The sequence below is a fragment of the Columba livia genome, chromosome 1 (genome assembly GCF_036013475.1).
Source record: "Columba livia isolate bColLiv1 breed racing homer chromosome 1, bColLiv1.pat.W.v2, whole genome shotgun sequence".
Taxonomy (NCBI): Eukaryota; Metazoa; Chordata; class Aves; order Columbiformes; family Columbidae; genus Columba; species Columba livia.
Genome location: NC_088602.1, coordinates 156413347 through 156425727, shown reverse-complemented (window position 1 = coordinate 156425727; position 12381 = coordinate 156413347). Strand labels below are relative to the sequence as shown.

At 37.2% G+C, this 12381-nt stretch overlaps 1 protein-coding gene across 5 annotated transcripts in view; it reads right to left on the bottom strand.

The window, feature by feature from the left end:
• TBC1D15 (TBC1 domain family member 15) overlaps nt 1-12381 on the bottom strand; it is a 36127-nt gene that overhangs the window by 5137 nt on the left and 18609 nt on the right. For all 5 annotated transcript variants that reach the window (XM_065040493.1, XM_065040496.1, XM_065040475.1 and 2 more), the window contains 7 exons: nt 12115-12243; nt 10128-10231; nt 9734-9828; nt 8208-8324; nt 4612-4712; nt 3775-3874; nt 3316-3413 (listed from right to left, as the gene is read on the bottom strand). In XM_065040493.1, coding sequence (XP_064896565.1) covers nt 3316-3413; nt 3775-3874; nt 4612-4712; nt 8208-8324; nt 9734-9828; nt 10128-10231; nt 12115-12243 — 744 coding nt within the window. The remainder of the gene's footprint in view (nt 1-3315; nt 3414-3774; nt 3875-4611; nt 4713-8207; nt 8325-9733; nt 9829-10127; nt 10232-12114; nt 12244-12381) is intronic.

Genomic DNA, 12381 nt, shown 5'->3' with positions numbered 1-12381 from the left:
CAGATCCCTCTGAAGAGCCCTCCTACCCTTCAGCAGATCAACACTCCCACCCAATTTGGTGTTGCCTGTACACTTACTGAGGGTACACTCAATCCCCACACCCAGATAATTAATTAAACAGAACTGGCCCCAATACTGAGCCCTGGGGAATACCACTCATGACCAGCCACCAACTGGATTTGGCGCTGTTCCATTGCAGAGTACACCCATCCAGGCCATGAGCTGCCAGCTTCCCCAGGAGAATGCTGTGGGATACAGTGTCAAAGGCTTTACTGAAGTCTAAATACACAACATCCACAGCCTTTCACCTCATCCACTAGGTGGGTCACCTTGTCATAGAAGGTTGGTCAAGCAGGACCTGCCTTCCATAAACCCATGATGACTGGGCTTAATAGTTTGTTTGTCACGCATGTGACACGTGATGTCACTCAGGATGATCTGTTACAGGACCTTCCCTGGCACCGAGGTCAGACTGACAGGCCTGTAATTTTCCGGATCATCCTTCCAACAAAGGATTACACAAAACAGCAGACAAATTTTGCTCAGACTGAAACATCCTAAAGGCAGTTCATTTCTCTCTAGCGATTACAAAGGGGAAAACTGTCTCCTGTGCCTACAGCCTGCTCTTGTAAATCCCACATACACACTCCACCGATACCATTGAAGCTGCATAGGTATGTACAGAAAAACAAAACAAAACAGTATTGTAAGCTGAACTTCAACTGTGACAAAGGTGACACTAGCCTTCACATAAAACATAATGCCTTAATTAGTTTGTTTTTAAAAAGAGAACTAAATATCCCCTTTCCCATTCCATATCTCCTAGGAAATAAATTGAATACTTGCAGTAAACATGCATTATGATGTGCTGGAAGGAACCTACAAGACTCATATATCAGTAGGTTTCCCTCATCTCCCTAAGACAGAAAAAATATACTTAGGAGTTAGAAATATAGTGCATTTCTTTTCTGTATGCACACATATACATGCATTAAAGCAGAGGTGATAAAAACATGCTAGCCTGGGATTATAAGCTATGAATACAAATATTGTTGTCATCAATTTAAAAAGAAAAATTAGTCTTTAAAAAAGTACTGTGAAGATAACACTACGGGGAAAAAAAAAAAAAGGGTGATTTTTTTTTTCCCCAAAATCATTATCATTTATACCTTGAAATAAGATAATTCTTTTGGTTTTATATATTTTGGTTCCCTTATTTATGAATGTTATTCATAAACTTTGTAGTCCTCTTCAGTTAAAATACCACCTCAACACTCTATGACAGTAAATTCCACCAAGTGATAATAAAAAGCTAAAATATATTTACTTCGGACAATTTTAAATACTGGTCCTCCTCTTTATGTGACTCCTTTTTCATTAGTGGAAAAAGTAAATAAAAGCATCAACATTATTTTTCATTATACCACAAACAACATTGTTTTTCATTATAGTATAAATTTCATGCACCTCAGTCCTGTTCTTTTCATTAACCTTCTGTTCCCCAGCACAACTCTATATGATGCTATGTCCTAGAAAATACTCCTTCCATTCATCTGAACATTTATTCTCGTGTTTGGGAGTTTTCAGTGGCTACTGTGCTCTTGTTAAATGCATCTTAGACAATAAACCTGTAGCGCTGACACACTTCTCAATCTTCTTGGAACAAAGAATGAAAGAGCATTCAACAAAAATATTAGTTCATATTAATTACTCCATCTGATCCCAAGATCACCTAAGATCTCATTAACCTGGAATTATCAGAACTTCCACATTTTGATGTTTTGCATTATGTTATTTGACACCCTGAGCCTTATCATCAAAATAAACTGGATCTTTTGACATCATCTTCTTAGTGGTTTTGGCTAACACAAAAAATATGTTGCCAGTGCTTCATTCCAATAAATCTATGAAGTACTACTAATATGAAGGAACTAATCAGACACACACACAAATGTTATTTCTTCTGGCATAGACTCTTTTACATTAAATATTCACTGATAGTCTCCACTTAACCACTCACACTTGAGAGCTTCATCTGTCCAAATCAAAAAAGATCCTGTACAAACCTTTTTGAAAAAGCCAATTTATCCCCACCAGCTCTTATAAATATTTTTCATTAACTTCCCAAGTTCATGTTTTGGCTAAAAAGACATAACATATGTTTCATGATATGCATCCCAGAGGCCCGAGGTCATTGGCTGATGTAGTCACTCAGAGAGTAGCAGTCAATGGCACAATGACTGGATGGACACCAGTAACAAGTGGTGTCCCTTAGGGGCAATGGGTTCACGTGCACCCTCAGTAAGTTTGTGGATGACACCAAGCTGAGTGGTGCAGTTGACACACCTGAGGGACAGGATGCCATCCAGAGTGACCCGGACAAGCTTGAGAAATGGGCCCATGTGAACCTCATGAGGTTCAACAAGGCCAAGTGCAAGGTCCTGCACCTGGGTTGGGGCAACCCCTGGTATCAGTACATGCTGGGGGATGAAGGGATTGAGAGCAGCCCTGTGGAGGATGACTTGGGGGTACTGGTGGATGAAAGATTGGACACGAGCCAGCAATGTGCACTTGCAGGCCAGAAGGCCAGTTGTATCTTTGGCTGCATCAAAGCAGCGTGGCCAGCACGTCAAGGGAGGTGATTCTGTCCTCTGCTCCTATCTGGTCAGACCCCACCTGGGGTCCTGCATCCAGCTCTGTAGCCCTCAGCACAGGAAAGACATGGACCTGTTGGAGAGGGGCCAGAAGAGGCCACAGAAACGAACAGAGGGCTGGAACAGCTCTGAGGACAGGCTGAAAGATTTGGGGTTGTTCAGCCTGGAGAAGAGAAGGCTCTGGAGAGACCTTATTGTGGCCTTCCAGGGCCTATGAGGAAGATGAGGACAGACTTTTTAGCAGGGCCTGTTGCAAGAGAACAAGGGGTAATGGTTTTAAACCACAACAGGAAAGATTCAGGCTAGACATGAGGAAGAAATGTTTTACACTGAGGGTGGCGAAACGCTGGCCCAGGTTGCCCAGAGAGGTGGTAGGTGCCCCATCCCTGGAGACATTCAAGGCTGGACAGTGCTCTGAGTAACCTGATCTAGTTGAAGATGTCCCTGCTCATGGCAGGGGGTTGGACTAGATGACCTTTGAAGGTCCCTTCCAACCCAAACCATTCGATGATTTTAATATGTCCTCACCTCATTGCACTGAATCAGTTTTTTAAAATACTCATATATGTATTAGAGTATTAGCCACTTCGCAGCATGCTCTATGCCTTTTGTTCTAAAGTCCAAAGACTGCTGGACTTTGTGTGATGAAATATCTTCTTACCTCCCAAAGTCGAAGTATATCTTGAAAGCTGAATTCCCTTTTAAATCTGATAAGAAGCCATCGGAAGCAAAAATAAAGGTAGCCTGAGTCTTGAGATTCTAGGAATAAGAGTGTTACATTTCATAAACACCAAATTTGGTTAAGACAACACTGGGTGGGTAGGGAGAACAACACACTTTACAGATACACAATCAAACCACTGATTTTTAAGATGGTAAACCCTTTATAGAATGAAAGATATTTGCCAGAGGATGGCATATATGTAAAAGCAGTAACAGGATGACCCTGTTTTTCAATAAGCATTGAGCAATTATTGAAATCTTTCAGGCATTATTAATTTACAAGTCCTGTATTCATATATTACTACTATTGGAATTATGGTTAAAGACTGGTAAGGGTATCAATGCACATGGAAGACAGCAAGTTGTTTTAGTTATTGTGCACAAATACTACACCTACCTAAATAACTGCAAAATCCACTGTCTAGTAAGCGAAGCAAAGTACTCAGTTGAATTAGTTGTGTCTTCATACCCTGCATCTGTTCTTCAAAATTCTCATGCTGGATGGAATAAAATATTAGCACTGTCATTTTTATTAACTCAATGACAATTTTGAGATTTACAGCTATTTTTAATTAAAAAAACCCTTTTGTTATTGCAACAGTGGTCCTCATCCTTCAGGTATTTAACCTATGGATATTTAATTATACGTCTATCTAATGAAAATGTCTGCCTTTTTACTGAAAGGTTTAACTAAAGCAGCGAACTGCATTTCTTTCATAATGCTTTTGTATGTAATAAATAATATTTTAAATCAGCCTATGCTCTGTACCTCTAAGAAGTACCACTCAAACAAAAAGACAACTTTATTATTATTATTATTATTATTATTATTATCATACCAGTCACATGTTGTTTCACCACATGCACAATTCATAAAAAGCTTTGGTTTGTGGTAAGTCTAAGTTGCATTTAATAAATGCCAAAAGGTAAGTATTACAGGGAACCATTATCTTGAACAAAATCTGGCTAGAGGACTCCTGATTGACATAAATTTGTCTGTGATGCGTCTGAGTTATTATACTTTGGAATTTCCATGGAGCTTAATTTTTCTGTATTGCACAGTAATAGTATAATAAACCCACCATAACCTGTGTCAATCAGAAAAAAACAAAGCAACACATTGACTTCAAACATAACAGGACTGCTTTAAAAAAATTTGACAAAAACCCAGTGAAATTTGTATTAACCCCAAACGCTATCCATAGCTTATATGTTTATGTGGGCCTTATTTTACCATTTGTTCCATGTACGATACAAAGCACCAAAAGGCATCTACTTCATTCTCCATGACATACAAGACAGGTGACAGCAAGTCACTCATCCCCTGGACGTAACCTTCATGAAGAAAAAGGGGGCAGGGGGAGAAAAAAGCAAACAGGATTTAGTTAAACCCAGCAGTTCAGCAGTAACTTTTCAAATGCATTGAATGACTGAGTGAAATGAATGTTTCCATTCCAAGTTTATACAGATAGTATAGCTTTCCAACTCAACCACCAGTAAAGACATTTCTGTATTAATAATAAACAACATCTAGCAGCTCTAAAAAGATTTAGCAGCAGTTTCTGCCAACCTAAAGAAAACATAAAACAAACGCATTGTTTTTGTAGTTGTTGAAATACATTCAAACTGAGCTGACAGCAGAATAGATTTTTAGTAAAAAAAGTTCCCATTTAGAGCTCAGAAGCACATATTGATATTTTTAAGAAGATTAAATATATACCTTGCACTATCACAAATACAGACATATTTATTCTCCACTCCATCTGTAATTGGTTCCTTTGTTCCATACATTTTAAATCTTCTAAATGTCTTCCCACTTTTTCCCCCACAACTGAAGATTTTCTTTTCAAATAGATTTGCAGAAGAGATGTTGATTTTCAATACCGGGCAAACATATGGTGCAATAGCTTTTAGGAAGAAAATTTTGCGCCTAACATTTCTTTTTTCTGGCACCGAATATTCTTTAAGGATTCCTGTATTCAGGGAAGCAGGCACTGTTCTGCTTGGATGGTATTTTAAATACACTAAGGCCTAAGACCATCTATGTAACCAAGCAGCCAACAACAAAAAAACTCTACTACCAACCAAAACTGCAGAAGGGGATTAACAGTAAAGTACTGCTTGTGAGAAGCATGAAAGAAACACATGATCAGACCTGATCCAAGCAAGTATCTTTAGGTTTCTGTGCCCAGAAATGATGAATCAAGCTCATATGCCCTAAAAAGCATTCACATGCCTTAAGAGAAGCCTACACTTAATTGGTGAATGAAATGTCCACTTTTAGAGCATATCATTTTTACAAAAAGCTAAAAATTTTGGTTGTATACAAAACATTTTCAAAATTTTATAGCCTTTTAATGTTTCTTCCAGCTTCCTTATTTGTTATTAACAGCCTAATTAAGAGGACAAGGATTTTTTTAAGGCTAGCTCATTTCTCGCCTTCTTCCTAACTCTTCCAACTGCCTTACTACTGATGCCCAAGTCAGCTTATCTACTGCCCTATTACTGATGACCTCCTTAAGAAAGGGAAAGCATGATTTATGTGTATTTGTATCATCAGTGGTTGGTTCAACACAACATGACATTTCTCAGACTCAAGCCTGGCCAATTCCATTTCTCAACAATGCAATTATAACTGAATAACTGAAAAGAGGACTGGAGTCAATGACTGTGAAAATATGGAGTAGCTGTGAGAAGAAAAATGGAACAAGGAACAAAAAACAATAATTAAAATAATTAAGAATTAAAAGGTCAAAAGAAAAAATGGTTTATTCCCCACACATTTAATACAGAATACACAGAATAAATGCAGAAAAAATTCTGTTCAAGACAGTTTAAAAGTCTCTTAATAATAAAATGAGTGTCATCAATGCAGACTTGAGGAACTCATTTAGAAAAGTATTGTATTAAAGGCTGTTCTGTCCCCTCCCATATGTGGCAGGTAGCGGCATTATTCAGATCTCTCTACAGTTGCTGTCAAAGGATTAAGAGCTGCATTGTACCAAAGCTTGAGTAGGTTAGAAGCACTGGAGAGATATAATATCAAACATACTACATTTTGATTATTCTTGCTTGTTTATGAAACAGAAGGCTTGCCCAATCCATACATTTAAGGCATCTACATAATTTTTAACAGAGTGGGTGGTCAACACGCTTTAATTTCACTTATACGTCACTGTGTGTTAATGCAGGTTGACAGGCTGACATATAGAAAGATGTGTGGAACAGAGTTACGTGATTAAACAATGTCCATCAGTTCTATTCTTCACCTTCTTTTTCAAGCCAAAGATGAAGTATCTCGACAGACATGACTGTCCTGGTTTTGTTAAAAAACAAGTTTCTCTTTTAGTGATTTTGCCTGTCAGCTAAATCCTTTGTATTAGCTGCATTTTCCTGGAGAACCAGATACATGTTTTGGTAAATGTAGCAATGGAATGCAAACTTATTGATAAGCACGGATGGACATCTCGCAAGAGGGGCAACGAGAAACCGGTGACCAAGAAACTGACCAACTGTGTATAACATTCCATTCACGTGAATACTTCATATAAAAGTGGGAGATCATGAGGATCTCATCCCTTTTTGCCTTTTGCCTTCTTTGTCCCTTCTGCTTATGGCCGATATTAGGAGAGGACCTTGCTAGTCATCCCTGTGAACTGAGGCCTAGTGACAGACTGAATCCAGCTCCAGTTGGCTGCAGAGTCCAATCCAGGACTTCAGGTGCCGGCTCTGCAGTTGCTGAGACTTTTCAAGATTGGTTTTGTATATTTTGTATTATTTTCTCTATTCTTATTAGTAGGATTAGTAAAACATTGTTAATTTTTCCAACTCTCTTCTCTCTGTCCTTCTTTCCCTCCTGATCGCCTGTCCTGAGTGGGAAGGGGGGAGAGGGAGGGACTGAAGGGGGAAGGGGTGGGAAAGGAGGTTAACAATACATCTGACAGGGTTTTATTGTCATCCTGCAGTCTAAACTCTCAACAATGACAGAAGGACAAAAGCTGACTAGTACTACGGCTCCGCAGTGAGTTTACTAGTAATTAAAGATTTGCTCTTACTTTTTGCCTACAAAATCTGGCACAAATGGGATTTTAGAATCCCAACACTTTCCTGAGACAGAATACCAAAAAAAACCCCAGGTACAGAACAGCCAAATGCCATGCCAGTGGTGGACAGGGTAAGCAGCTAGAAGTATTTTTTCCCACCTTCCCTTCCAAGACAGTTAACAGAAGCCAAGACTTAGTCATCTCGTGTACACTGTGATTAAAGCAAGATGTTATACACTCTTCCTTCTGCAACAGATGCATACGCTGAAGCATAATTTTTGACAGACTGCTAAGTGTACTCCTCCAGAACCAGCTTTTAAAGTATACCCGTGTTTACAAACACCTGGTTCAGTGTGCCGAGCTTTAATTACAGCTGGGGCAGACGGTTTATCATTTTTATCGATATATCAGTCTTAAAAATGGTAGTACATTCAAGCTCTGAAGACCCAAACTCATTCAAAACTCCAAAAACTTGCTTCAATTCTAAAATAAGCAAACAAAACCCCACACACCAACAGCAGACCTATATTGAAGACAAACTGCCACTAAATTCTCAACCCCACTTCAGCTCATCAATTCAGATGCTTGTGATAAGCATCAGATAGAACAGAGGAAGAAATAGGATGAGAAACTGAACAAAGTTGTCTGCATTATTAAAACATGCCTTGACATTTGCAAAGAGCATTGTGATCAATACAAGTTCAATTCTATTAACAGGCCTTAACATAAGCAAAGCTGCAGATCAGAAACTAAAAAGCCTTTTACATTCAGAGGAACATAAACTTACCTAAGTCGAAGTCATACATGCAATAGGTCATCAAAATATCGTGAAGTAAAATCAATCCTGGATTATCTTCGCCTTCGTAGAATTTATTTGTTCGATCTGTTCTGTTTACATCTTTTTCTAAGAAAACAGTTCAGATTAAAAACACCTTCAAAACAGGTTCTACAAAGCCAGCATCAAATGAATTCAGAATGGTTTTTTAAGCTGATGATTTTTTTTTCTTCAAACACTGTTGCAGAGCTTTGAAGTGTTTAAGACAACTCCATAACTGAATGTCATTTAAAAATAAATAATATTTCAAAATAAAGAAAATCCTTTCTGTCTGAAATAAAAGGATTTGCTAATAAACATATTTCAAGGCTTTTTGTCCCTTTTTTTGTTAATACTTATGGAAAAATTCCTGATTATAATTCAGTGAAAATATTTTACACTTGGAGGGATTAAGAACAATTTTGTGTGAGTTAGCTATGCAATGCCATTTAGGAATACTTATGTGATGCAGCATAGGCCACAGTAGGAAAGTTACCACACAATCAGTTCAAAGACGCTGCGATAATTCACCGCAGCCTGTTTATACATTCTGTGTAACAAGTTCTTATAACCCATAGTGAGCTGAAACTGCTTGTTTCATCAGGCAGTTTTCATGCCTCAAACATACCAAGCACACAGAGTACTCCTCAATAATGTGAAATTCAAGACTCATGTATTGAAATAAGCAAAATTTTGAGCACACTTTAATAAAAGGAGTATTTTGTAGTTTTGGAACTATTTTACAACATAAGCCTAGTATTGTCATTTACGTTTCAAATGCTTAAAAGGAACAGAACTGCTAAAACAGAAACAAAACTTAAACCTTTGTTGAACTCTGATTATTTTTTCTTTCTGTTAACACACACACACACTTAACTACTAAGATTAGGCTTTCTCAAATCTTTCAGCTTTCCTGTTGAATAACTGGCTGAAATATGTTTAGTCCATATCTCAGAACAACACAAAAATCTTCTCCTGTCTCCTGAAATAACTGTTTAGTAATCCTAAATGTCAGTACCCAAATCTCATTAACAAAGAGAACTGAGGATACAAACTGCTAATAGTCAGCAGAACTTGATGAAATTTTTACAAGTATAAAACTCCACAAGTCAGAATGCACATATACAAATCCCTGTAAGAAATTTTTAAATATGGTCAGACAAGTTTTCACACTCCTACTCTATGTCCTTATTTCAATGACATTCCCAGTAAAATTACATCATGAAATAACATGAAATAGAGAGCTTTCTGTTCTTAAGGAAGTTAAAAAATCCAGCCATTCTATAACATTAATGTGTAAAGCTCTGAATTGCTCTGGTTAAGAAACTTTTAGTATTAAGTATGTAACGAAGTTCAGACACCTCTGAAAACAGCAGCATGCTGGTTTTGAGTGCTTCTTCATACAGGTTACTCAAACGGCTACATTTTTTCAACTTGATACCAAATTGTAAAAGTGTGTGAATCTGTACCATTAGGTATGTTTCTAAATCTAAATTTACCTATAAGACTCCGGTAATCTCTTAATCTTGAATTTCGTTTTTCCTGTTCCTCACTGACAGATTTCCACTGCAGTTTCATCCTGAAATATTCATCCCTGAAGAAGAAAGATAATTATGAAACCAAAACATGATTAACTATTTCATTTCTCTTTTTCATTTAAGCATTCATTCATTTCAGGTGTTCTTTGGCATAAATGGGATAACACCACCCTATTTATACATTTTTACTTTAGTATAACAATAATTTCTAAGAAAATCCCACACACTTCCTTGCATTCAACAATCTTCAGCAGCTGTCTTCCAAGTTTCTAAAAAGCCTTATACATCACTATATGCCTTAAGAAATAAAGCAGCTTTTTAATTTATATTGTAACAAAAACTTCACTGTACTCACGTTTTCATTTTTTGTAGATTTGCTCTCTCTTCTTTAGTGCTGTTCCAAGGAAAATACCCCAACAGAAATTTCCATGCTTCTTTTCTTAAAGTATGGCAGAGACCCTAGGGAAAAACAGATATGAAACAACAAAAAGACTATTTTGATTTGTGAGAAAATGTTCCTATAGTGATATAACACTTATTAAAGTATTAACACTTATTAAAGTGTTAACACTATTAAAGTAACACTTATTAAAGAGAATTTTTATAAGTAAGCTTCTTTTTACATTGTAGCCAAAAAAGATTCGGTATGACAGTTGAAGGAAACAGGAGGAAGAGAATATGAATAAGCAGACAAGTATAGAAGCACTGCATTCACAGAAGATTAGAAAAAAAAGAAACTGTATGAAAGATATTTCTTGCTATATTTTTGCTTCACTGCTGGAAATAGGAACCTTATAGTCATCACCAACTTCGTGAAGCAAAAAAAAGTACCTTGAGAATGTATATATTTAAACATCATGCTGCTTAACTGCCAAACTGGTCTCACCACAAACTGACCTTGGGGATCAGACTTCCATTTATTTATAAAAAAAAAAAAAAAAAAAATTAATCTAACAAGACATGGCCAACATGTAGATGAATCTTCCAAGCAATCACAAATACTGATGTCCACTCGAGGACACTACTATTTGTCAGAAATCTTTCCAAGTAATGCTCATCATTTGTAGATGACAAAAATGTACTAGCTGAATCATATTCTACTCTCAAAGAGTTTCTTTCAACTCTTGTAGTTACTCCTAAGAATGAGGCACTCTTGCTATCAGACTCCCTCATTTACCAGTCCAAGGCCAGCTTGATTCCTCAATAAATTTCTTTATTTACCATTAGATTAAGGCAAAGAGATGGTGCAGTGAATAGCATCAACCACTGCAAAAAAAGTAGCAACCAGAACTTTTCCAATGACAGGCAAACAGTTTAAGAGAGGCATTTTAACTTTTTTCTTTAAAGAGGAGTTGAACTTAACATGCTGGAAGTTACTGGGATCTTGATTCATAAATAAAATTGAGCACTCACTTTTCTGGCAATGGACAACAGATGACAGAGAAATTGGCTACAGGAAGAAAAGGTTTGTAGCAATTCTCATGATTGCAGAAGGGTCCTTAAGTGGGCACCTCACACACAGGTATATTAAATAACACAAAAAGTGAAAAGGTTCTCATCAGTTTCACTTTACCCTTCTTCACATATTACTTAATATGTATAGGTCTTTTAAAAACTGTAATATCCATGTTATCATTCTCTACTTCTACTCAAACTCCAAGAGTGCAAGACTGCACACCTGCAAACCTGTATCGACAGGTACACAAAGAATGCATTAAGTCAGCTGGATTCCTATTTAAAAAAAAAAAAAAAAAAAAAAAAAAAAAGGAGAGCAATATTAAAGTAACATTAAGTAGAATAGCTATGGGACATAACTAAATTTTTAAAGATTTCCACCACTGAGACCTAACTCACATCCATACTGAGCAAAAACACTCAGTTCAATAATAAACATCACCAGAAGTGTTTAGGACTGCTCTGATGAGAGCCAAATCCAGGCAACCTGCTGGGCAAAGACGATAAGCTTTTGCTGGAGCAGAATAAGAAAACAGCCTCAAAAAGAAAAGAATAAACCCAATATCCTAACACAGAAGCACTGGTGTTTTCCCAAAAGGCACCTGGATTTATTTACCACATCAGCCTTTGTATTTTCAACTCATTCACTTGAGCCAGCCATAAGACCTACCTCCTTGTAGAGCACTTTGTATGGTTGCAAGACTTATTTGATTAGTACAAAATCATGCTTTATGCAGTCTCTCCAACAACGCTTACTGGCTCATGCTCAAAATTCTGCACGAAGCATCACAAGTATAATGAAAACAGCACAACCATGGCTTGGGAAGGAAAGAAAAAGGAGCCAGAAACAAGCCACAGGTGTTGCTGACTTTAGAAAAACAAGTTACCCCTTTGAATATCGACTGCTTTATGTAGTCAACATTTAAAATTCTTCCATCAGAATCCATATTCTTTGCCCATTCTTCAGCTGACACAGGCTCTCTTCTACTAACTTCAGGCTGTTTTCCTAGATCGATCTGAAACACAAAGGTGTTATGTGAATCCCACTGAAGTGCTTCAATTTAAACAACTGTGCAAACAGTACTAAGCTTACCAGCTTCTTATACTCAATGCAACTGCACTTTCATGCGTGCACACCTCTGTCAGCAACTCTA